The sequence below is a fragment of the Mustela lutreola genome, chromosome 4 (assembly GCF_030435805.1).
Source record: "Mustela lutreola isolate mMusLut2 chromosome 4, mMusLut2.pri, whole genome shotgun sequence".
Classification (NCBI taxonomy): Eukaryota; Metazoa; Chordata; class Mammalia; order Carnivora; family Mustelidae; genus Mustela; species Mustela lutreola.
In genome coordinates, this window is record NC_081293.1 from 28,500,492 (window position 1) to 28,527,805 (window position 27,314).

At 36.6% G+C, this 27,314-nt stretch overlaps 1 protein-coding gene across 2 annotated transcripts; it reads right to left on the reverse strand.

The window, feature by feature from the left end:
• Window positions 1-921: 921 nt before the first annotated feature.
• CUTC (cutC copper transporter) lies at window positions 922-27,312 on the reverse strand. Of its 2 annotated transcripts, none has more exons than XM_059169228.1 (9): window positions 27,116-27,312; window positions 23,807-23,878; window positions 20,625-20,684; window positions 15,730-15,939; window positions 14,781-14,816; window positions 11,877-12,010; window positions 4,152-4,179; window positions 2,194-2,299; window positions 922-1,413 (listed from the first exon to the last, which is right to left on the reverse strand). In XM_059169228.1, exons 1-9 carry the CDS (start codon window positions 27,174-27,176, stop codon window positions 1,299-1,301), a joined length of 822 nt encoding a protein of 273 aa, XP_059025211.1. In that variant the 5' UTR covers window positions 27,177-27,312; the 3' UTR covers window positions 922-1,298. The 2 variants fall into 2 exon arrangements, with proteins under 2 accessions (XP_059025211.1, XP_059025212.1); XM_059169229.1 differs by lacking the exon at window positions 27,116-27,312 and adding an exon at window positions 26,693-27,000.
• Window positions 27,313-27,314: the final 2 nt, after the last annotated feature.

Consider the following 27,314-nt stretch of genomic DNA (forward strand, 5'->3'; position numbering starts at 1 on the left):
AATTTGGGACCCACTCCAGGAAAAGCCTCTTTCATCACTAGAATCCATTCTCCCTATCTGTGGCCTCAGTTGAAAGAAACAGCTATTTTGCTAACATCAATAACCTCCCCAATTATTACTATAGGTCTTTGTAAATTGTTAGATGAACCTTGTGGCTAAGTCACTTCTCCATCTGGGACTAGAGGAAGAAGTAATCTGGTAAATACTAGAGATAGCTTTTGCCTTTATAAGTCTGAAAACATTTATATCCTGCTTCCCATGTATTGAAATTTTTATGCTGAACCATTTTACTCTGAATCCTAGTGTCTTGCCCATCTAATGAGTACATAAAAAAAGGAAAAAATGAAAGAAAAATATCTTCCCTTTTATATCTGGCTACAGACTGTATTCAGTGGCAACGTCCACAACAGACAAACTATGGAAAGAGTCCAGATGTCCACTGACAGATGAATGGATAAGGATGTGGCGTATATAAATGTACACAATGGGATATCGCTCAGTGCCAAAAAGAAGGAAATCTTGCCATTTGCAATGACATGGATGGAACTAGAGGGTATTGTGCTAAGCAAAGCACAGAAAGACAAATATTTTATTTCACTCATGTGTAGAATTTAAGAAACAAAACAGATGAACATATGGGGAAAGAAAGAAAAATAACGGGGAAAAAAAGAAAAATAAAATAAGAACAAAGAGGGAGGAAAAACCATAAGAGACTCTTAACTATAGGAAACAAAAAAAAGGGTTCCTGGCGGGGAAGTGAGTGGGAGGGTGGCATAACTGGGTGATGGGCATGAAGGAGGCACTTGAGGGAATGAGCACTGGGTGTTCTATGCAACTGAAGATCACAAAATTCTACCTCTGATACTAATAATATGCTATATGTTAATTAAATGGAATTTAAATTTAAAAAGACTACCAAAATAGAATGGAAATTTTTATTTTACAAATGAAAAAGCAAAATACTGCTATTAAATTGACTCTGAAGTCACACTCTAAATTCATATCTTACAGTCCAGTTTCCCAGTTCATCAATTAATTCCACAAAACAGACTAACCTCTGTCTGTGGAAGAAGCATACACCACATTTAACCATGATAACAGAGATGGCTGGCAAGATTAAGTAAAGCAAATTCGTAGCTTTGCTCGAATTCTTTGTCTTCTTGAAAACACTCTCCATGGCCATGTGAGACTCAAACTGTGACAGTCCGGGCCAGAGAAGAAGGTTAAAGCTGTGTCATAATTACAGATTACTCTTCTACCTTCATCTTGTGATATCCATGTCTCTCAGAGAGGTCTGGCTAAACCAGAATATTCTTTGCAATAGCATTCAAAGTCCTTACTTGTGCCACATCTGTTACCTTTTGAGAATATTCTGAGCTAGAAAGAGAGGCTCCCATGGCAACAGAGAAATTTCTGCAACAGAAATAATAAAAAGACAGTAATTACATAAGTTGTTAAATGAGCTCTCCTACCAGTGCTTCATTTTATAGACTATTTAATGGTTCAAGAATATGGGTAGGTCAAGGATCCTGGATCCCCATATTTCATAATTTTTATTAATTACTTGAAACATCTAGTAACCAAATGTACCTAACAATATACTTGACGTTATGTCTAAAAATGTAGTTCTAAGGGTCTTGTTTCTTTTACATCTCATTTCCCCCAATTCTAAACAGAAATAATAAACTACTAACTATTAAATTACAGGAGTCTTCTAAAGTATTTAAAAAAAAAACCCTCAATAGTTTCAATTTCTTAATGGTGGCATAGTTTCAAAGTAACTAAAAATAGCAAAGGTGAGAGAAGACTAAGTATTAAATGTAGGAGGGATAAAAATGACTATGATTCTTCCATCCTTACACCATAGTTATTAACTCTGCTAAAGGAAATCACAGTTGAATGGACATCCATACATACCTGACTCATTTGAAGCTCAGTTGCTGAATTAGGGTTTATTATTAAGTGGTCTAAGTTCAGCAATGACTTAAAAATATAAAGTTCACGTATGTTCAGAAGAGCCTGCTTATGTGAGGCAGGTTAAAACCATTTTGCAATTGAAAAACTGCAAAATGACTGCAATACTTACATATTATTCAAAACATTCCATTCATTAATCATGCCATCAACTAAGGTTTTCCTCTAACAACAGATTAATCTGTCCCTTCTTGTATGAATCAAAGAATACATTTTTACCGAAATTTCATTCCTGAATCTCTAGCAGACCGAGCAGAACAGTGAAATTCTGTAGCACCTGAACCCTCAAGGATCCTTTGTAGATTTCTGTCTGTTATACCACCCCCTGTTGGAAGAATAAGTAATCCATTAAGTCAAACAGAATTCTATATAAAATTTAATGAATAATAGTGACTGCTTGCTCTACCTGAAATTTCCATACCAAAATTTCTCATTGACTCAAGAGTTACTCTCTCCCTACTAAGCTAGAATGAGATTAGAAAAAATGATAAAGGACATAGGCTACAGGTTCTGGAGAACAACTAATAGGGTCATAAAACCTTATGATGGAACCATAGAACCTATATGATAGTATCTTCTACATCCATTGGTTTATATGATAACATCATATGATCCTGACTTTAAAAAGGTTGTTCTAGGGCAAGGAAAAATAAGTGAGTAATCTATCCCTACTCCCCCTCAATTTAAGCAAAATCAAATTAACAAAAAGTAAGGATACATTTGAGGATGAAGCTACAAAAGCACAGCCCGAGAGATGTGTCTGAAAGACACAAGTTCTCTCTTTAGCCCAAAAACAAACAAACTTCTTTGGAAATTGGAGTAATGCAAGGTGTTACACAGTTTATTTATTACAATATCAACTTTGTTTTACACAGAAGAATCTGATTCTACTTTAGTAAAACAGCACAATCCATACTTTGTAATGACTCATTTGTTTTGTTGAATAATCTCTTAAGTATTTTTATATAAACAATCATATTCTGAACTGATGCCAGATTAAAAATATAAAATTACTCATCTTTATATTCTTCTTTCCTAATATACAGGATGTATTCAATAAAGATTTTTTAATGACTGATTAAAATATGTACTTGGTATTTCAACTATTCAAGTTGCTGAAGTAACTTGACTTTACATACTCTTTTGGACTCATTAACTTGTTTGTTTTCTTTTTTCGTAGTGGTACAGTAATATCACTGAGCCCTAAGAAGCTGAAAGAACAAAGACTTTTTTTAACATGTGTAAAGATAAAATGTCATGACACTTTTCACTTTAAAATGCCTAAGGGTAAAAAATGACAATTGTGGCAAAATGTTAAATTTGGGGAATGAATATATGAGTATTCATTATGCTATCTCCAACTTTCTTATATGTTTGAGAAAATTAATATGAAAAAATTAAGATTGTCTTTCTATTTGTCTCACTCTGATTCTAGATCTCCTTATTAATTCTTTAAAAATTGTTCATCTCTAGGGGCACCTGGGTGACTCAGTGGGTTAAAGCCTCTGCCTTTAGCTCAGGTCAGGGTCCTGGGACCGAGCCCCGCATCAGGCTCTCTACTCAGCAGGGAACCTGCTTCCCGCTCTCTCTTTGCCTACTTGTGATCTCTGTCAAATAAATAAATAAAATCTTTAAAAAAAATTGTTCATCTCTAATGAGCCAATATGCACCGAGTTGATCTTATGGTCATCATCAGGAGCATATGTTCCAATTGTTCTGGCTTTAAGGAAGAATTTGGTGATCTGAGATTTTCAAGAATCAAGTGAGTATTATATCTGTCCATAGATATTGCCTAAACATTTGCTTACACTTTGATAACATCTAGGATATTTGGCCCTAACTCATTATAGCAGTATCAAACTTGGTGTGTCTCATCAGAGATGAACATCCATATTCACAAAATTCTATACTATGGGAAAGCAAACATGGAGAAACCCCAACCCCAAACAATCTACTTCCCTATTTGCTACTCTCTGAGCTAATTCCTGGTAGAATGTTCTCCATATCTGAAGTTTTAAATTCCAGCACAGATCTCCCATCTTAAAGTTGTAATCAAATTACATATTCTTCTCTCTGAATACCATGTATTAATATTTTCTCCCATATTGTCCTGCCTCCTTTGTTCTTCTTTCACTGCACCTCAGTTTACACTAACAAATGGATAGATAATTAAATACCTGGCATTACCACAATCCTCCCTTTTGCCTGAAAAAAGAAAAAAAAAACAAATTTTAATATCTTTCTCTCAAATGGGGTAATAAGGCAGTGAGAACAGAATCATGAGTGAAAGTATATTAAATTTTAAAAACTAGTACTAATATCTAACTTTCAATAGTCATCTCTATTTCTTTGGGATATTGATTAATAAGATTGTTTAGCACAGTAACTCTTTCTATTGCTTTGAAGACTTGTACTGTGATGAACACAAAGAATAGGGGACTACAGTATAAATACTGAATAATCACATCACTGTAAGAAAAGTCATTACTGAAAAATAGCACTAATTCTGAGGGTTTCTTTTTGTTTTTTTGGTTTTTTTTTTTTACTAATTCTGAGTTCTTAGTATGGAGTGGAATGAAAATTGAATTTAAACAAGATTTTAGCAGAAAAAAAAGAGCACAGTGTAACAATAAATTACTGGGGGAAAAAAAGCAACCTCCTCAAATTTTGTATCTTCAACTAAATTCCCTAGCTTATTATATCAGTTAAACAAAGCCACAAGTCAACTTAACTGGATTTTACGTAATAAAATTAGACTATATGGATTAATTTCTGATAATTCTGGATGATAGGTATTGAAATTCCCTTATTTGTATTCAAATGTTCATTATATTTCCTAATAAGTTTTGGGGATATGCTCTGTATCACTGAGAGCTGAAAGGATATAAACCAAATGCAGATTTAGTAGAACTACTAGTAACAGGTAGGTAGTGATGACAGAATAAAAATTATACATTATCCACACACATTTTTCACAGAGTTATAACAACCAATCCTAAAATTTGTATGGAGCCACAAAAGACCCTGAAGAGCCAAAGCATGTCCAGAAAAGGAAAAAACTGGAAGCATCACGATTTCAAGCTACATTACAAAGCTGTAGCCATTGACATGGTATAGTACTGGCACAAAAACAGACAGACAGATCAATGCAAGAGAATAGAAAACCCAGAATGGACTCACAACTATATGGTCAACTAGTCTTTGACAAAGCAGGAAAGAATATCCAGTGGAAAAAAGACAGTCTCTTCAACAAATGGTATTGGAAAAACTGGACAGCAACACGCATTAGAATGAAACTGGACCACTTTCTTATACTGCACACAAAAATAAATCTAAAATGGATGAAAGATCTAAATGTGAGATGGAAAACCATAAAAATGCTACAAAAGAACACAGGCAGAAACCTCTTCAACCCTGGCCACAGCAACTTCTTACTAGACACATCACCGAAGGCAAGGGAAACGAAAGCAAAAATGAACTACTGGGTCTTCATCAAGAAAAAAACCTTCTGCACAGCAAAGAAATAGTCAACAAAACTAAAAGGCAGCTTATGGAATAGGAGAAAATACTTGAAATGATATATCTGACGAAGGTTAGTATCCACAATCTATAAAGAACTTATTAAACTCAATATCCCAAAAACAAAGAACTCATTTAAGAACTGGGCAGAAAATACATGAATAGACACCTTAACAAAGACATTCAGATGGATACCAGACATATGAAAAGATGCTTGACATCACTCATCATCAGAGAAATATAAATCAAAACCACAATGAGATACTGCCTCATACATGTCAGAATGGCTAAAATTAAGAACACAAGATGCAACAACAGGTGTTGGTAAAGATGTGGAGAAAGGATAGCCCTCTTGCACTGTTGGTGGGAATGCAAACTGGTGCAACCACTCTGAAGAACAGTTGGAAGGTTCCGTGAAAAGTTAAAAATAGAACTATCTAGGATCCAGCAACTGCACTACTAGGTATTTACCTAAAGGACACAAAAATACAGATTTGAAGGGGTATGTGCACCCTGTAGCATTACCAACAATAGCCAAACTATGAAGAGACCCCAAATATCCATCAACTGATGAATAGATAAAGATGTGGTTTATATATACAATGGACTATTATTCAGCTGTCAAAAAAGAAATCTTGCCATTTGCAATGATACAGATAGAGCTAGAGTGTATTAAGCTAAGTGAAATAAGTCAGTCAGAGAAAGACAATTACCATATGATTTCACTCATATGTGGAATTCAAGAAAGAAAATAGATGGACATATGGGAAGGGGGAAAAGAAAAAAGGAGAGAGGGAAACAAGGGACTCTTAATGATAAGAGAACAAACTGAGGGCTGATGTAGGGATGTAGGCAAGGGATGGGCTAGATGGGTATTAAATAGTGATGAGCACTGAGTATTGTATGTAAGTGATGAATCACTGAATTCTACACTCCAGAAACCAATATTGCACTGTATGTTCACTAAAATTTAAATTAAAAATAATTACATACTATGTCAAGCTCACTAATTTTTAGAATGAAACCACTGAAACTGCATGGAAATTGAATTTCTTCATGTGTGATTCTTTTTTTCTATTTTTATTTTTAAAATTTTTAAGATTTCTTTCCAGTGTTCCAGAATTCATTGTTTATGCACCACACCCAGTGCTCCATGCAATACGTGCCCTCCATAATACCCACCACCCAACCTCCCATCCCTCTCCCCTCCAAAACCCTGTTTGTTCCTCAGAGTGTACAGTCTCTCATGGTGTGTCTCCCCCTCTAATTACCCCAACTCCCTTCTCTCCATCTCCCCATGTCCTCTGTGTTATTCCTTATGCTCCACAAATAAGCGAAACCATATGATAACTGACTCTCTCTGCTTGACTTCATGTGTGCAGCTTGAGATGAGTCTTTTAAATACTGGATCAGCTAATTCTGTCCCTCAAAACAATTCCAAGTATTTTGCTTCAACTAAGCAGCTTATGCTCTCAGGGTTGGGTACATAATCTTTCTTCTATTGGGTGCTACTGAACTATAAAAAATTTCAATAAAGAGCTACATATAGCTTAATTTCTTTTTCCACAGAAAAAATGAAACAAATGACTAATATATTCAACAAATACAATTAATGTTGAGAATACTTAGTTCTATATCATGTCCAGTTAGGACAAATAAGAAAACAAAAAGATTGGCTTAGTGTGGGGAAGGGAAAATGGGGAGAAAACAAGAAGAGGTAGTAGCATGCCCGATGTGACAAGAGGGACAGAAAACGAAAGGAAAAAGAGGATATGAGAGGACAGAAGAGAAAGAATGGACTAAAGTAAAAAATTAGCGAACACCAGAAATAACAAATGCAAGGAAGGGAAGAGAAGCAGAAACTCTCAAAAGCAACGGTAGCATAAAGTCAGTAAAAAGGAAAGGTAATAAATAGGGAGGACGACAGACATTATTGTGAGTAGACAGAGAAACAGACATTCCCATACCTTTCAGACAAGTTACAGATACTTTAATGAGCTCTAAGTAAGTAGCAGTGTAAAGTTAAGATAAGCATTCATTATGACTTTTGGGGATCTTTACGTAATAGCAACATACTCTAAAACAGCTCCAAAGAGCTAGATACATTATAAAAGTTATCTTATGAAAAACATTCCAAATTTTTTTAGTTAAAAAATGATACAATGGTGCAAAAAAGGAAATAGAGACTGATGAATTAGTGGCACATTACAATACTTTAAGGTGTAAAAAAAAAAAAGTCTCTTTAGCAGATCTGAGGCAACAACTCATACTCTCTAATGAGGAAATCAGAATCCCCAGACTAGTATTTAAGTAACAGAGATTCAGTAAAATAATCAAAAGTGGCCTCAAAGTCAACTTCTGGCCCATTTGTCACTGAAAAAGCACATAATTTTTTTTTTTTTTTTTTTTATTTTTTATAAACATATATTTTTTATATACATATATTTTTATCCCCAGGTCTGTGAATCACCAGGTTTACACACTTCACAGCACTCACCAAATCACATACCCTCCCCAATGTCCATAATCCCACCCCCTTCTCCCCAACCCCCTCCCCCCGGCAATAAATGAAACAAGATGGGATTGGGAGGGAGACAAACCATAAGTGACTCTTAATCTCACAAAAGCACATAATTTTTCACGACAGCTGAATTATATCATTTTGAAAAGGTAGCTCTGAAGTTACCAAAAAGGATTAGATTCTTTTTCCATAGAAAAAAATCGGTAGACTGCATTTTTGTAGATTTTTCAGAGAACTTCCTTCTGATCATTTTTTTTTTAACCCTGATCAAACTGGTCTATCATAAAAGTGTTTATCAGTGTCACTTTACTCACTCATCCATCCATCCAACAACTATGTATTAAGTGCCTACCACATCAAGCACTGTTCTGGGTATAGAGAATATTGTAGTTGAAAGGACCCAGAATATGACACTGTGTCATAAAAATGATTTTGAGCTGAAAGCATTTGAATTCCTGAAATTCCTTATCTGCCCTAAAAGCAAAGCCTCCCAAAATAACTCAAAAGAACTCAGTTGTCAAAAATCCCCTCTCTGGGAGCAACTCATTAGTACCACATCCAAAAAGACATTGTCACAAAACTACAGTATCTTCAATTTATTCTCACTAGGGTCCATCTATTTATCTTTCCAAAAAGTCTTTCTCCCCAACCCCATAAATGCTGTCTTCCTTTTTCTAAATTCCTAAGCGCCCTTCTCCCCACTTCTCTTTACCTATTAAGATGGTATATAAGATCCAAATTCTAGCACCTCTGAGTTACATTTCTTTGTCAACTCCAAATCATGTACATACTTGATTAAAATCTGTTTTTTCCTCTCACTGATCTGTATTTTGTATTTTATCAGTTTACTTCCTAAGCCCTCAAACACAAAATCTAAGAAGGCAAAGAAACAGTCTTTCCTCCCTGACATGGTAAACAAGAGAACATTCCTACTGTCATGGAGTTTACATGTTCATGGAAAGTAGACAACAGATAGGTATACTTATATAATAAAATTTTAGGTAGTAATATGTACAATGAAAAAACTATAAAGCAAGTTAACGAAATTAGAGAGTAAAAGGGGGAAGGGGCTAACTCTTAGAATTTAATAATTGTTCAGAGAAATAAGTAGGATAAGATCATTTGGTATTCTCAAATGTATTAAACCAAAGCATCTATAATACAAAATATTACTATCTGGAATACTGAAATGATTTTAGGAGAAAAAATCACATTTAACTCTTTCTTCCAAGTGAAAGCTTTCCAAAACATGAACAAATGAAACTACCACTTTTGGGAGGGGGCTGATTTCTATAAAAAGATTATTGAGAACTTTATGCTTACTTACCTAAAGCTATCAAAGTGATTGATAGCTACATATCAGACTTTGTGCTGTTATCTGAAGTAATCCACAACTATTCTAGCAGGTAGGTGCTATTAATATACTAACTTTGTAGAAGAAGAAACTGAAGTTTAGAATGGTTAGGTAATTTGTTCAGAGTTACTGTTAGTAAGTGGCAAAACCAGGATTTAAGCACAGACCTTTCTAATCCCAAAACCTATGCTTTAACCAGTATAGCACACTGCTAGGTGATTGCTTCAAAAAGTAAAGTTGGCATGATCTCACTTATATGTGGAATCTTAAAAAGTCAAATACACCCGAAAAAGAGAGTAGAACACTGCTATCATGAGTGAGGAGGGGGGGAATATGGGTAGATATTGGTCTAAGGATACAAAGTTGCAATTATGCAAGATGAATAAATCTGCAGATCTAATATACAATAAACTATAGTTAATAATACTGTAGTGAATACTGAAAATCTGCTAAGACAATAATATTTGGGTGCTCTCACCACATACAAACACACAATGAACAATAACTATATGAGGAGATGGATATGTTAATTAGCCTGACTGTAACCACTTCACTAATATCCCATATACCCTAAATACATGCAATTTTTATTTTATAAAAAATAAGTAAAGTTAATGTATGAGAATATTTAACCCAGTGCTTCCTGCCAACCTATGATAAACTACAATTCACATATGCAACACAGTGATTATGAAATGCAAGACACGACTATGGCATTATATCTACCTTATTGTCTCCTCCATGGTAACAATTTCAAAATGAAAACCTGATTCATCAGCTCTTCTATTTTAAAACACTTCAGACCTCCCCACTGCCCCAAGGATAAAATCCAAACTCTTCAACAGTTTTCAAGGCTCTGGACAGTACTTTTTTCTTTGTATTCAACATTCTGATTTGTTCAGTATGTCAGAAGTCATGCTTAACTTTTTTTCCAGGCCTTTGTATGTACTATTTCTTCTGCATGAAGCAGTCACCTACTCTTTCTACCCATTTTACATAGATAACTCTTAACCATCACTTGAATGAGTAAGACACTGCAATGTGTGTGATGTGTCTTCTTCTGGAGAACTAACTACTGCTAACCCCTTGCCAAATCTCTCAAATGTGCCCCCTGAGCATCTTCAAATTTGTTTTATTAAGTAAACTCTATCCCCAACATGAGACATGAACTCATGACCCCGGGATCAAGAGTTACATGCTTTACTGACTGATCCAAGCCAGGTACCACTTAGGACTTTTCTTTATAGCACTCTATTAGAATTGCCTAGTCTATTAAAGTGCCTGTTGTACACCAAACTGTAAGGGTAGTGACTCTACACACACACACACACGATGGTCATTACCATAGTACAAATGCCCTATAGCTAATATATACTTAATAAATATTTACAAAATCAGTAAGTTCTAGACTAGCAAAGTCACATCAGATCCTTAGCTGAAATTTCTGAAAATTATTTTCATGGCTATAGGAAAGTGAACATATCAGATTTCTACACAGGAACACTAAAAAATATTAGTAACAGCATTAGTAATAATAATGTAGCAAGATCTATTATACGTCAAGCACTGTACTAAGGCTGTTACATACCTTATCTCTACCAATCATCAGAACAACCTTATAAAGGAAGTAATAAACTTATCTCAGTTGCACACACAAGGAAACAGAGGCTTAATAATCTACTCAACATTACAGAGCAAATAAGCGTCTGAATCTTAAATCCAGAATTCTTGTCTCAAAGTCTGTACTCACTAACCTAGAATGGTGCTAGACTGGTGTGAGAAAAAAAGACATACCACAAAGTCACCTTTATACTGGAAATTTGATACAAGTGAAAAATATATTTCTTCCTATCTTGATAGATAGGGAGAGATGATAAAAGAATACAACTTTGTTTTAGAACTCACTTCCAAATGATAATTATTTCAAATTTTATATGGATCTCCTGAGTATACGTAGGCTGACAGTGAGATGATATGGCTTAAAAACTATGAAATGCTAAAAAAAAAAAAAAAAAAACTATGAAATGCTGATGGCAGACAAAAGGTAAAATTTTCTGTGGTTATCCAAGTTAGGTTAAATCCTTAAGCATTGTCTGTAATTTGACCTCAAGAGCCTTAACCACTAAAAACAGTCATTTGAAAGAGGGGCGCTTTGTTGGCGCAATGGATTAATCATACGACTCTCGATTTGGGTTCAGGTTGTGATCTCAGGGTCTTGAGATCAAGCCCTGTGTTTGGCTCTGTACAGAGTCTCCTTAAGACATTCTCTCCCTCTCCCTCTGCTCCTTCCCCACTTCCCCAACTCGCTAAAATAAATATATCTTTAAAAAAATAATTAACACTTATGTTAAAGAAATGAGAACTATATAAATATATTACTACCTGATTGCTTTTCTGTATAGGGGAACTATTAAGTCAGTAATATTTAGTTACCTAACCTAGCTAAACAACAGAATATCAGGAGCAACCACAACAGAGTTAGGAAGAAAGGAAAGAAATTATGTATACCTGTTCTATGAGTCGCTTTATTAAGGGTAGCCCTTCTAGTGCTGAACTGTCACAGCCACTGGTCAATACTCGTTCAAATCCCAAGGTTAAGAGGGTCTCTAGAGCGGCCATTGGATCATGCACCATGTCAAAGGCTGAAATAAATAAAATTGATTTGAATTTTGTATAGATATCCTCTAATACAGTGCTTTTCAAAATGTAGTATACACACAGTGGTGTGCTGGACTTAGCTCGTACTGGCAAGCCAAAGTTAATTGTTAAATATTCAAGAGTTTTGCAAGCACCATTTTTAATCCATTGACAGCTTGAAATCAGTCAAGGTGAGACAATTTAAACCACAGAAATCTACAAATACTATATATTAGAGCTCTTTTTGTCCAAGAACAAGTTTATCAGCATATCACAGTCTGCATACCATAATGGTATGCATTTTAAAGATTTTATTTATTTGACAGACAGAGATCACAAGTAGGCAGAGAGGCAGGCAGAGAGAGAGAGGAGGAAGCAAACTCCCTGCTGAGCAGAGAGCCCGATGCGGAACTCGATCCCAGGACCCTGAGATCATGACCTGAGCTGAAGGCAGAGGCTTAACCCACTGAGCCACCCAGGCGCCCCAAGGTATGCATTTTAGATGGTAAACATTTTAAATAGATGTATTTAAATAAACACAAATTTAAAAAGATGTATTTACTTAAATACAGATCTGAAGTGAAACATTTCCATTTTTCATGAGTTATAAAAGTCTCTCTTTAAAATAATTCTCTTAGATTTTATTTAAAGAAAATTATTAAATAAATTTGCCACGTAGCACTCAGGTATGGTAAAACTATAAATATGATAGTTTGGAAAATTCTGTTTTAAGGCTTCAGATAAACTGGACAAACTGGACCTCAGACAAACATTACACTGACCAGTTCTAAAAAAGGCCTTGGTTCACATTCTCATTATTGACAATATTTTATGCTATTCCATTTACCCCAAATACTTAAGTCTCACAGTATAAGGACAGTTGTTTACAATAGTCTATCTATATTCACAATTCCATTCTATTTTCTAAGAGACTTTTCTCCTCCTCAGAGAGGAAAGTAGCACTAGGAACCTCAAAAAGAAAAACTGCTGCTTTGGTTCACAGCACTGGTACATAATATGGAAGTTCTAATCTATAGTGGATTAGGTGCTTGACCCCTTTACTTTACCCTTCAGTGTATACAGACAGCTAAATATACCACAGAGGCTTTTCCTTTTTTTGCAGCAGTGCCTCACTAGTGATTAAACTATCATACTATCTCATTAAACACATGAATGAAAAAAATGTAGAACCCAGGACAAAGTAAAATTTTGAAAACATGAAAATATGTTTGTTAAATGTATTGAAGGAAAAGAAATTTGAAATGATTTTCTTAGTTTAAGAACAGAGAAAAATACATTCTACATGACACCTTTACTTTTTAAATTATTTAGCATGCCAAACTTTAAACTACACATTTTTCAGATAAAAGTTTACTAATTTAAACTACTTTTCATATTTAATGATTGCTTATTGGCCACTCTCAAGGTGCTGAATTTTAAACACTCTAACATCTTTTAGTTATTGCTAGTTTATGAGAAACATTACTAAACAGCAAGTCAAGAAAACAGTTATCTGGTGGTATTATTCATTTCAAAAAGAAACAAGGGTAACACATGTTTTATCTCTAATTTCTATAAAGAGATGCAAATGCCAGTGCCCACCCTTATACTAATCTTTGCTTACTCAAAAGGTCAGAAAAACATTCAACAATTTCTCAAGCACATATCATCAAGTTAAAAAAAAAATGACAAGACTTCTTTCTTTTCATGTATAACAGAGTGCCCTCTTCAGGCAAAACAGTTACTTGTTCCTACATTTTACCAACCAAGGTTTGACAAAAGTATACAGAAATTAGAACTACTTGATTTATAAGTAAGAGGTATTTTTTACATGAAATTATCAGATACTTTTTAGAAATCATTCTGATGCAGACAATTAATATAGTTTTATGTGCAACAGTGAACATCTCTTCATTGCCTATCTCCATCTATTCTGTCTTTCCTCCTTCCTAATAGTATCCAATTCTTATGTAGATATCCACCCCTCTCTCTGCCCATGAATCTTATATTCATCTGAGAAAGCTGGCTGTTACTACTAGCTCCTAGATTGGTCTTGTCTGGCTTAAGACAGACAATACATATCATTTCACTGACAGTGGTTTTTGGTGGTTGCATATGGTCTAAGGCAATCTAATAAAAATGAACCACAGGGCACCTGGCTGGTTCCATCAGAAGAGCAGGTGACTCTTGATCTTGGGGTTGTGAGTTCAAGCCCCACATTGGGTGTAGCGATTACTTAAAAATAAAAAATCTAAACAAAAAATAAATAAATCTCAAAATTCTTGCTTAGACAGGTACATATACTTGTAGCCAATTCTTAATCTCCCCCTCTATTATAATCCACCACCACCATTACCACTTACTTTTAACAACTTTTCATAACGAAGCTTCAAATTGTGCATCTCTAAATTTAAAACAGTCTGTCCCAAGGTCAGGATAAAGAAAACAACTGGCTGGGCGCCTGGGTGGCTCAGTGGATTAAAGCCTCTGCCTTCTGCTTAGGTCATGGTCCCAGGGTCCTGGGATAGAGCCCTGCATCGGCTCTCTGCTCAACACGGAGCCTGCTAGCCTGTTTCCCTTCCTCCCTCTCTGCCTACCTCTCTACCTACTTGTGATTTCTGTCTGTCAAATAAATAAAATCTTAAAAAAGAAAAAAGAAAACAACTGGTAATAGTGTAATACTCAAGTATTGCATTCCATAAAAAGGTTATGGCATTTGGTGAAATTAGAAAACTGAAACTGTTCAACAGAACTTCTAAAATGGAAATGACTCACCTCGGTGGAAAGTGACTGGTAGAGGACGGCATATAGCTATAAAAAGAAAGCCAAATAACAATATAAATGAGGAGATCATCACTGATTACTATACACAGAATTTTCCATGTTAGGTGAGACTTTTTTATACTTTCCTTTCTTAGGAAGTAAAAAGAGTGAACTAAAATAACAAAATTGCAGCTTTCCAAATTCAGAATTCCTATGTTTCCATTAATCTCTGATTTTCATACCAAAAAACAGTCATCCACTCCTTAACTAGACCAAATAAAAATTATGCGATCTGGTGAGTATAAAGGCAGCATTATATCTATTACTTTTACCACTCTGAGAATCTTCAAGAAAGACTTTGCCTAGTAATATAAGTAGTATGCTTCTATCCTCTCCACATCTCCCCATCCTCACCAATTGCAATAGCTTTTAAAGTTTTTCGTGTAGTGATTAAAGGAATCAAGGTAAACTTCCCTTAAACCTTTGAGGGACAGGGGCATCTGGGTGGCTCAGTGGGTTAAGCCTCTGCCTTCTGCCCAGGTCATGATCTCAGGGTCCTGGGATCGAGCCCCACATCAGGCTCTCTGCTTGGTGGGGAGCCTGCTTCCCCCTCTCTCTCTGCCTACTTGTGATCTCTCTCTCTCTCTGTCAAATAAACAAATAAAAATCTTAAAACAAACAAACAAAAAACCTTCCAGGAACAGTAACAGAACTTGATCTATAACAACTTACACTTAGGAGTCATAGGACTAGAACACATATACCCTCTGCCCCAAACATCTACATAACTACTGCTTAAAATAGGTTAGCTTAAGTGTCTGCAGGTGTGACTGAAAAGCCAGTTTTCAGAAAAACTCGCGTTTTTCTTTCTTTACTTTAAATCTGAGATGACACACAATGTTATATTATTTTCAATATCAGGAGGATTAAATGCAATTATCACTAGAGGCTACATTCTTACCAACAAGGGACATGCACAACTCTTTGTCAATGTTTCCATCTTCAGTCAATGCTCCAAATACCAAACCATCAGCACCATAAAGCTTGGCAAGACGAATGTCAGCCTTCATCACCTCAACTTCACGATCTGAATATAAAAAGTCACCTCCACGTGGCCGAATCATCACAAAAACTGGGATCTGGACACATTGCTTCACTACTTGAAGGACACCTAAAAGAATAGAGAGCAGACTAATTAAATTCAAATGTAAGGGGTGCCTGGGTGGCTCAGTGGGATAACTGTCTGCCTTCAGCTTAGGTCATGATCTCAGGGTCCTGGGATCCAGCCCTATATTGCGCTCCCTGCAGGAAGCCTGCTTCTCCTCCCACCCTGCAGCTCCCCCTGCTTGTGCTCTCTCTCTCTCTCACATACTCTCCCTCTCAAATAAATTTTAAAAATCTTTAAAAAAAAATAAAATTCAAATGTGAACTAACAGCTCAAGGAAGTCAATAAAATTTACTGGCCTTTTACATTTGCTCTTGTGTATCACTTCTACAAGAAAAGGAAGCAATGCCGAGAAAACCAGAGAAAGGAGGATTTAAAGGGAATGACAACATTAATTTAAAAATGTGTATATAACAGAGGGGCACCTGGGTGGCTCAGTGGGTTAAAGCCTCTGCCTTCGGCTCAGGTCGTGATCCCAGGGTTCTGGGATCAAGCCCCATATCAGGCTCTCTGCTCAGCAGTGAGCCTGCTTCTCCCCTCTCTCTTTCTGTCTGCCTCTCTGCCTACTTGTGATCTCTGTCTGTCAAATAAATAAATAAAATCTTTAAAAAAAATACTCTTTTAAAAATGTGTATATAATATAAGTAAAGTAATAAGAGAATCAAGGGTAAAAAAGAGCAATTTAGTAAAAAAAAAAAAAAAAAGGAATTTACTGCATTTTTAAAAGCACTTGTCAGTTGACTAAAAAAAATCTTTTTCCTGGGGACACTGGGGTGGCTCAGTGGGTTAAGCCTCAGCCTTCAGCTCAGGTCATGATCCCCAGGGTCCTGGTATCAGGCCCGACATCACATCAGGCTCCTTGCTCAGCAGAGAGCCTGCTTCCCCCCTCTCTCTCTGCCTGCCTCTCTGCCTATTTGGGATCTCTTGCTCAGTCAAATAAACAAAATCTTTAAAAAAAAATCTTTTTCCTGGTATAAGACGTTTTAAAGTGTAATATAACAGGCTCAATATTCTGCCTGTATATTCCATAAGATTTTTCCTTTCTGATTGATTATAGCTCTATTTAGAACTTACTACAGAGATGTTTACATAACTCTAAAGTTTATGACCCTTTAATGAACAAAGAAATTTATCAAACCTTTTTTGAAAATAATATAAAAAATAATATAAAAATAATATAAAAAAGAGCAAAGTTCTACTTGTGAATTTATGTAGAGATCTATGAACAAAAATACCTAAATGACACAATTCATTGCTAGCTCAGAAACCCTCTATAGTAAAGATCTTCCATAACTTACATTGCAATTACATCTTATACTATAATTAAGCTGAAAAAATCCTAAGTCAAAATGCCTTTAATACACCTAACGTATTGAACATTACAGCTTAGGTTAGCCTACCATAAACATGCTCAGAAAACTTACATTAGCCTACATCTGGGCAAAATCATCCAATGGAAAGCCTATTTTATAACACTGTTGAATATCTCATGTAATTTATTGAAAACAGTATTGAAAGTGAGAAACAGAATGGATATGTGGGTACAGAATGGTTACAAGTGTATCAGTTGTTTACTCTTGTGATTGCACAGCTAACTGGGAGCTGTGGCTGCCCAGCATCATGAGAGTATCATACTACAAATGGCTAATCCAGGAAAAGATCAGAATTTAAAATTCAAAGTACAACTTCTACTGAATACATATTACTTTCATACCATCATAAACCCAAAAGCCATAAGCCAAAGCACCATGTATTGGGAATCAATTGTGTATGTTTTTTGACAGGCAGGATGGATTTACTTCTTCCTTCCTAAAAGAACCCCAATTTTGCATGGGACAGCAATATGCCCAATACCAAGCAATAAATCACGATTGCTGTTGCAAAACACAGATTGCACTCAAATTTAGGTATGTTCTAAAGATACCACAGAATGGCCAGGGAATGCTCTCCTTCAGTGAGAAGATTCCAAAGAGCTATTGCATATATAATCCCTTTATACTAAATAATGCTATTATCAACTTTAGAATAACAACAGAAGAGTCAAAAATTCATACACAGACTTCTGCTTTTGACCAAGACAGAGTAACAGGGACTGGATTTACCTTCCCACCTATAAAAACCAAAACACATATGAATATGAAAAATATATGAAACAATGGTTGCAAGAGATTTTGTGTCAAGCAACAAAAAACAATGATGCCTGAATGATGGGAAACAAACGAAGTCAGCTCTATAACTGGCCCAAATTACTACCTTGAGGATTTTCTTTCTTACTTTCTTTCTTTCTATCTATCTATTTAATGTCCTTAAGGGTTTTCTAGGCTGCAGCATAGAAAGGGGGAACCCAAGTGGAAGCCAGAGAATTCCGAGTTGAAGAGACAAAGCTGAGAGTCCAGGGAGACCAAGTGACTGGAGTTCCCAGGAAAGAAGACCAGGGAGAACAGAAAGAAATTTTGGAGATTTGCAGAGACTCTCCCTTCAGTATTCAGCTCAGTATTATTGAGTGCATATATACAATGAATTGTACAAAGCCAGGGAAAAATGCACTAAAAGAATTAGAAAAAATAGTGCCTTTCATTCACATCTGTCAGGTCAAAAATAATACCCATTCCCAACAGGCAGATAGGAAAAATTGAAGATTTATGGGGCAGTGGGTACAGTACACAGAAGGATCTTTCTTCAGTAGTAGGAATAATTAACTCTAGACTGACCACTGTTTCAGATCTGCTTAACAAATTTTAAAGGCAATACCCAAAAGGAATAAACTGTTTCCAAATAACCCAACTGCTTCAGAGTGTTTATAGGAATACAAACATATCCAGGATCCAATAAAGCAAAATTTATGTCTGATAACCAATAAGAAATTATCAGGCAGGAAATGAAGATGCATCATGAGGTGATAAATCATTGAAATGAAACCAACCTAGAACTGATATAGATGTTAGAATTAGCAGCCAAGTCATTAAAACATCTATTATAACTTTATTCCAAATCTTAGAAAGAGTTCAGAAACAATATATGAGATATAACAGACTCAAATTAAACTCCTAAAGACGAAAATTATAATGTATGAGATGAAAAATATACTAGATGGGTTTAAGAGCACATTAGACATTGCAGAGAAAAGATTAGTAAACTTGCAAACAAACCAATAGAATCTATGCGAAATGAAACAGAGAAAAGGTAAATTAATATAAAAAGAGGGGTGCGTGGGTGGCTCAGTTGGTTAAGTGTCTGACTCTTGATCTCAGCTCAGGTCTTGATCTCACAGTTGTGAGTTTAAGCCCCAAGTTGAGCTCCACACTAGGCGTGGAGGCTACTTATAAAAAAAAAGAGTAGTTCATCAGTGAGCTGTGGGACAACTTTAAGCAGCCTAAAACAAGTATAACTGAAGTCTCTTAAGGAAGGGGTGGTGTACACTGAATGATGAAAATTTTCCAAATGTGATGAAAACTACAAATGCCCAGGTCCAAGAAACATGAAGAAAACTATAATCAGGTATATCATATCATATTGCTCAAGCCAGGAATAAAGAAAAAAGTTTTAAAGCAACCACAAAAAAGAGCCATTACATAGAAAAACAAAAAAACAAAGGTATAGATGATATTTCATATGAGAAATAACACCAGCAAGAAGACAGTGGAGAAACATCTTTAAAGTACTGAAAGAAGGAAAAAAAAAACAAAAACTATTGATCTAGAATTCTACACCCAGCAAAAATAACTTCCAAAAAATGGGGAAAGATGTTCTGAGATATATAAAAGCTGAATGAATTCATCCCCAGCATACTTGTACTACAAGAAAAATGTTAAAAGAATTACATTAGACAGAAGGAAAATGAAATCAGATGGAAATACGGACATATATGAAGGAATGAAGAACATCAGAAATAGTAACTACATATAGGTAAATACATGATTGTTTTCTTATTAGTTTAATCTCTTTAAAAGAGATAATTGATTCTTCTTTTTTGGAAGATTTATTTATTTGAGAGAGAGTGTGTGAAAGAGAGCACTAGTTGATGGGGGAGGGGCAGAGGGAGAGGGAGAGAATCTCAAGCCAATTCCCCACGGAGTGTGGAAGCCAAACATGGGGCTCAATCTACAACCCTAAGATCATGACCTGAGATGAAATCAAGAGTCAGATGCTCAACCAACTGAGCCACCCAGGCACCCCAATTGGCTCTTTAAACAAAAATACTGGGTGTTATATGCAAATAATGAATCATGGAACACTACTTCAAAAATTAATGAAGTTCTGAATGGTGACTAATATAACATAATTTTAAAAAATACAGTGTGGAGTGTATGTATTTTTAACATATACAGAAGCAAAATGTATGATAACAGCACAAAGACCAGGATGGGAGAAATGAAGACAAAAGTCAATATGCTGAAGATGCCAGGATGAAAAGATAATGTTAAAAGTAATTATCTCTCAACTTTTTTATGTACAAGGATCTCATCTTTGAAGTTTATTTACAACCATAAGCACCTGTAACTAATTTAATATCTATAGCATTGTTAACATATCTAATATATATATAATATATATATCTAATACACACACACACACACACACACACACACATGTTAACATTGTTAACATTAGTAAAGGATCTCAATGAAACATATTTTCTATTGTCTCCAGGCTCTATAAACTCCTACCAGAAAATAGGGAAAACACTTAACCCATGCTGGGTGTGGTTCCTCCTTCCAGTAAGCCAGAACATAATTCAATCCGACCAGCACCTATGTAAAAAAAAAAAAAAAAAAAGGAATTGCTCAATACAATAAACTTTTAAAAATTAAGAAAAATTTTAAGAAGCACTTCTCAGAAATTATCATCCAAAATAAACATTTATGAAACAGTAAACTTAACATTTTTTTCCAAATATAGAGCAGAGTCTTAGGGACTGAAAGATATCAAATTATAAAACTATATTTTTAATCCCAACTATATTTGGCAACTCATCTGGTGTTACTTATATCAAATTTAAGAGTTAATTCAAGTTAAGCTAGGTCTCTTGAAATTTTGTATTACAGGGTTTCTTCTCCATGTACAAGGATGTGACTCAGAATAAATATGGTCTGGATTGACAACAGTGGAACCCCGACCTTCACTGATCATCTTTTGCAAGAGTCTTTATTATTCTAAGATATATAAAAGTACAAGGTAATTTTAAATAGCTTACATCAAAATAATTTCAAGAATAAGTGAATGCTAAAAGCAGATTAGCCACCAGCCTACAGGGTCATGTCAAAAGAGTCTCAGCATCTAGGCTGAAGAGGCTCGTACTAGCCAAACATGGGACACTCTGAGAATCAATAAGAAGAATAGCTATAGAGGAGTAAAACATATCAAATATGTCTAAATCTAAATTCATGATGATAAAACAATTCACTGGGAGATAGAGAATAAACTCATTATCCAAAAATCAGTAAATGGGAAAAGGAGCAAGCATTTATCCTACCTTTCTTCTAGAAACTGAACCTCAAGATAAACAGTTGATGAGGGAAAGTTCTTTATAGAAGAAGCATACTGCTAATAAGTGAAAACTAAATGTTTCATGTAATATAGTACAATTTCTCACACCCTACTAAAAGATGCAGTGCTAAAATTATTAAGTAAAAAAAATGAAAAAAAAAACTTATAAAGAATGGATCAGGCTGACAATATCTTAATCTACTGCAGGCCAAAGGCCACAGCTTTTTTTGTTATGACCTATAAGTTAAAAATGTATTTGTTTTTTAAAAAACAAAAATCTTTATTGCTACATAATTCACATACGATATAATTCACCCATTTAAAGTATACAATTTAATATTTAGTGTACTTACAGAGTTTTGTAGCCATCACCACAATCAATTTTAGAATATTTTCCTCATCCCAAAAAGAAACCTCATACCCTTTAGCCGTCACCTCTGTTCTCCCATGCCCCTCAACCCTAGGCAACCACTAATCTACTTTCTGACCCTAAAATTTGCCTACTGTGAGGGGCACCTGGGTGCAAACTGCGGTAAAGCCTCTGCCTTGGGCTCAGGTTATGATCTCAGGGTCCTGGGATAGGCCCCACATTGGGCGCTCTGCTCCGCAGGGAGCCTGCTTCCTCCCTTTCTCCTCTGCCTGCCTCTCTGCCTACTTTTGATCTCACTCTCTTGCTCTGTTAAATAAATAAATAAATAAATCTTTAAAAAATTAAAAAAATAATAAAATTTACCTAATGTGGCATTTTGTACAGGTGGAATCATATAGCATGTGGTATTTTGTGACTTCTTTTCCATTTATAATGAATTTCAAGATTCATCTATGTTGTAGCACATATCAGAACTTCACTCTTTTTTTATTGCCAAATTAAGAACTGTTTTTATATTTTCAGAGGATTATTTTAAAAATACAAAGAATATTCCATGAAGACCAAATTTTGCCAGTAAAACTGAAAATACATACCATGTGGCTCTTTTTTTTTTAAGATTTTATTTATTTATTTGACATACAGAGATCACAAGTAGACAGAGAAGCAGGCAGAGAGAGAGGAGGAAGCAGGCTCCCCGCTGAGCAGAGAGCCTAATGCAAGGCTCCATCCCAGGACCCTGAGATCATGACCTGAGCCGAAGGCAGAGGCTTTAACCCACTGAGCCAGCCACCCAGGTGCCCCTACCATGTGGCTCTTAAAAAAAAAATTTATTTACTTATTGAGAGAGCATGTGCATGCACACATGACAGCAGGGGGAGAAGCAGAGAGAGAGGGAGAAAATCTCAAGCAGATTCCTTGATCCTGAGATCATGGCATGAGCTGAAATCAAGAGCCAGATGTTTAACCAACTGAGCTACCCAGGCACCCCTATACTATGTTGCTGTTTATGAAAAGTGTCCTGATTTCCTGATATAGTTGAAATATTGGCCATGTGCTGAAACTAGCAGATGCTGAGTGATGAGTACATGGGGATTCAATATACATATTCTACTTTTGTATATGTTTGAAATTTTCCATGATAAAAAGTCTTTAAAAATTTCTGACCCTGAGATGAGGGGAATATTTACATTTCCCCCATTAAAGCAGGTTCAGAATGCAAAACAAACCTGGAGGTAAAACAGATAATGTTAAAAAAAAAAAAAAAGATAATGGGGGCACGTGGTTAGCTCAGTTGGCTAAGTGTCCTCCTACAGTTCAGGTCATAATCTCAGGGTCCTGGGATTGAGCCCTGAGAGCAGGGAGCCTGCTTCTCCTTCTACCTCTGCCCCTCCACCCACTTGTGCTCTCTCTTTTGCTCTCTCCCAAATAAATCTTTTTAAAAAGAAAGATTTATTATAAAGATTTTAAAAAGAAAGATCATTATAAAAGTCTTGATGATGAAAATGGCAGCAAAACTCTTAAATCATCTTTAATCAACAATTTGAAAAAAAAAATGAAGTCTTTGCTAAGTTCAATTGAAAAAACATGAAGTTGGTGAGTAAGCATTATTATGAACACTTGACTCAAAATGTGATCTATTAGAGGAGTAAGATTAGAAGATGATAAAGATGATAATTTTCCAGTATGTTTTCCAGTTGGTTGGCTGTTTTCAAAAAGATTACTAGGATCCTTAGAGATCACAAGGGATCCCAAGATCAGTTCATACGATTCCTTTTCAGACCTTTCTTTAGAGGGAGAGAAAGGACAGAGGGAGGGGCAGAGGGAGAGGGAGAGAGAATTCCAAGCATGCTCCATACCCAGCGCTGAGTCTGACCTGGGGCTCAATCTTACAATCCTAAGATCATGACCTAAGCAGAAATCAAGAGTTGGATGCTTAACCAACTGAGCCACCCAGGCACCCCCATTTTCAGACTTTAAGGAGGATTGCCAACTGTCATTTATTCTCTTTTGTCTTACCTCCTCGTTCTGCATTTACAGCTGACTCTACTGAATCAACACACACTTCCATGAGAAATCCATTTGCAGTTCCTAGAACACATAGAAAACAATGCAATTCATGATGGTACTATCCATCAAGACCAACTGACAATCATTATTTCATATTTTGCTGTCCAAATCCAATGTCCAATAATAGGCAAGTTGGTAAATACACTAGAGACCATGAATGCAATAAAATACCATACTGAGTATTAAATCGGTCTCTTAACTATGAAATAAGTACACAGACATATGTATAATAAATTATACTGAAGAAAATATACACTGAATGCCAAATTAATCTTCCTAAAACACAACCCTCATCTTCATATTCTAAGTCAGATTTTTTCAATGTTTCTCAATGTTTTCAGAGTATGTTTAAATGTCTTTATAAAGATATGTTTAAGAACAAGGATGGACTTCAAATCTTGGCCCCACTACTTATTTGTGTGATCCCAGACAAGTTACTTAGCTTAAGTTTTCTATAAAACAGAGTAGCTTTTAGAACCTACCTCAGAGTAGTGAGGACTAAATTTAATTAATGTAAAGTGGAGAATACCCATTGTATGTACAAAAAGTTATCATTAATAAATGACATATTATTTCCTCTATAAACCTCCAGTTCCCCTCAATTCTCATCTTTGCTCCTACTTATACCATCTCCCCAAACCACAAAGTCCTGCCGGCTCCATCTTTGAATGGTAAATCTTCCAAGATTCATATTGAATCACATTTCCATATCTCCTCTCTCCCAATGTAGGAATCTCCCTCTTTTGAACTCATATAACTCTTCATAATTTATATGTTCCTCTTTAAAACACTAATTGTATCTTCTTAAAATACTAATTACTTTCTACCTCTTATTATTATGTATGTAGATAGGTATCTGTTCCATTTTACTTGACCTAAAGTTCCTAAGGTTTTTATGTGAGAATCTTCATTATCACCTACAACAAGCACAGTGTTTACCTTGGTACACAGTAGTCATGCAAAGACTTACTGAAGGCTGAATAATATAAATTCACAAATTTCATTCATGTATTTACACTAAAAGTGTGATGAAAATAAGTTTGGAGTTTTTCTGTAAGTTGAATACGTAAGTTTTTTGTTTTGCTTTGCTTTTTTACAATTAAGGGTATTAAATGTATACTTCATGCAGTAATACCTAAAAGAATCACTACGTGCTGATAATGATGGCTACTAGGTGGTAAGATTTGGAATTACTTTTATTTTCCTCTTTTTACTTTTTTTTTTTTTTAAAGTAGGCTCCACTTTAAAAAGCCCAGCCTGGAGACCACTGTGGAACCCAAACGTCAGGCTGAGATTAAGATTTGAGCTGAGATGGAGAGTCTGATGCTTGGGGTGCCTGGGTGGCTCAGTTGGTTAAGCTACTGACGCTGCCTCAAATTATGATCCCATAACCTGATGATCCCTCCTGAGCAGGGAGCTTGTTTCTCCTTTTCCCTCTGCCGCTCCATCTGCTTATGTGCTCTCGCTCTCTGTCAAATAAATAAATAAATAAAATCTTAAAAAAAAAAAAGAGTCTGCTGCTTAACGAACTCTGCGGCCTAGTGGGTCCTCCCCTTTTTACTTTTCTATGTTGCTTTTTTTCTACCCAATATTGCTTTTATCATTTTAATAGATTTTTTTAAAAAAGATTTTATTTATTCATTTGACAGATCGAGAGAGAGCACAAGTAGGCAGAGCAGCAGGCAGAGGGAGAGGGAGAAGCAGACTCTCCGCTGAGCAGGGAGCCGGATGTGGGGCTCCATCCCAGGACCCTGGGATCATGACCTGAGCCGAAGGCAAAGGCTTAACCAACTGAGCCACCCAAGTGCCCTAAAAGGCTATTTTTAATTTGAAAAACAAACATCTATCATCTGCAACACTCTCACTTATTTAAAAGAAGACTGTCCGTCTCACACTGTTCAAGACTTAAGAGCCACTCTATGTTCTTAACCAAGAGCACTGCATTCATTCCAAGTTTCCAGAGAGCCACCCACACCAGTGTCCCATCAGTCTAACTGGACAGTGCTGCAGAGGTACCACTGGCCTCACAGGAGGAAGGACTTTGGCCAAGAGAGGAGGGAGGCGCACACGGGAGGCTCTGACAGAAGGCAGAGTATGTCAGCTGTCCAGGAAACAGAGTTATTTGTAGGAATCAAAGGCTCCATCCACTCCACAAAGGGTATTTGTTTGGAGCAGCAGTTCTCAAAGTGTGGTAGTCCAGTTAGCTCCGGGGGCCTTTAAGACCCTCTCAGAGTCTGTGCCGTGACAAGCATTTTCATAATAATACTGAGACTTTATTTGCCTTGTTCACGCTCATTCTCTCACAAGTGGCGTTGAATTTTCAAGCGGCTCCCTGACAGGTCAGATTGAATGCAGAAGCAGGTCTAACAGTTCCATTAATCTAGATCTTAAAGAGATTTGCAAAAAAAAAAAAAAAAAAAAAAAATATATATATATATATATATATATATATATATATGTATATAAAACGCTGGCATTCTATTTGTTTAGGAAGACAGTTATTTGTCACACACACACAATGTGATTTGTACTAACACGTAATGGGTACCTAATTAATATTTTTAATTTTCTGTTTTAGACTCAGCCTATATAAGTAAAACGTCTCTGAGGTTCTCAATTAACTTTTGGGAGGGGAAAAGGGGTCCTGAGATCAAAAAGCTTGAGAACCTCTGGTCCACAGGAACCAAGAGTTCAGGTGCGGGGTGGAGCGGGGTCTGCCACATCCCCTAGCACCTGCCACGCCGTCCCGCCTGGCTCAGCAGCGAGCACTCGGGACTGGAGGCAGTCACAAGCTCCGGCACCCGGCAGCTGTGAAGCTTTGGGGACAGTCCTCACCTCCGCCACAGCAGCTACAGGTTACCAAGCGGTCACCAGGGGTTGGCACGGAGCTCAGCGCTCGACATCTAACTGTCCCAACGACGCCACGGGGTGGGACTGGTAGCCTCGCGTGGCGACGGGGAACGTGAGGCTGAGAGAAGTTAACCAACTTGAACACGGTCGCACCCGACACGTGGTGGCGCCGGGATTCGAACCCACGCGTCTGGTTCCAGAGCCCGGTCACTCTCGCTACAAGCCCCTTCTCAGGCCCTCAGCTTCGCCACATTTAAAGCCAGAATGACAGAACGTGCCGCGCGGCGAGGAGCGAGGGGGTGGGCGAAGTGCTCTGAGAGAAATCGCAACACCACTGGCCAGAACTCCCGCAGGCCCGCCCCGCGCAGTCAAGCAGGACGACCGCCCCCTCCCCGCCCCCTTCCGCACCGGCTTTCCCGGACGGTATGCGCGCCCGTTTCCGCTCGGAGGAGGCCCCCTGCCTCTTCATGCTCGACGCGTTCCTCTCTCCTGCGTCTTCAGTTTCTACGGAGTCGGGGTTCCCGCGCGCGCGACGAAGAAAGCGCGCCTCACGGCTGCGCGCACCTTTGCGCGTCCCCGACAGCCGGACCCAGCAGCCCCCGCGAGA

Bases quoted from the DNA above. Each gene is read 5' to 3' on its own strand.
- CUTC (XM_059169228.1), bottom strand. From the start codon at position 27,176: ATGAAGAGGCAGGGGGCCTCCTCCGAGCGGAAACGGGCGCGCATACCG. The intron at 12,011-14,780 runs GTGAGTCATTTC...TATTTATTTCAG, and splicing joins ACCAGTCACTTTCCACCGAG to CCTTTGACATGGTGCATGAT. The intron at 4,180-11,876 runs GTATACATAATT...TTCTTTTTTCAG, and splicing joins TAAAGCGACTCATAGAACAG to GCAAAAGGGAGGATTGTGGT.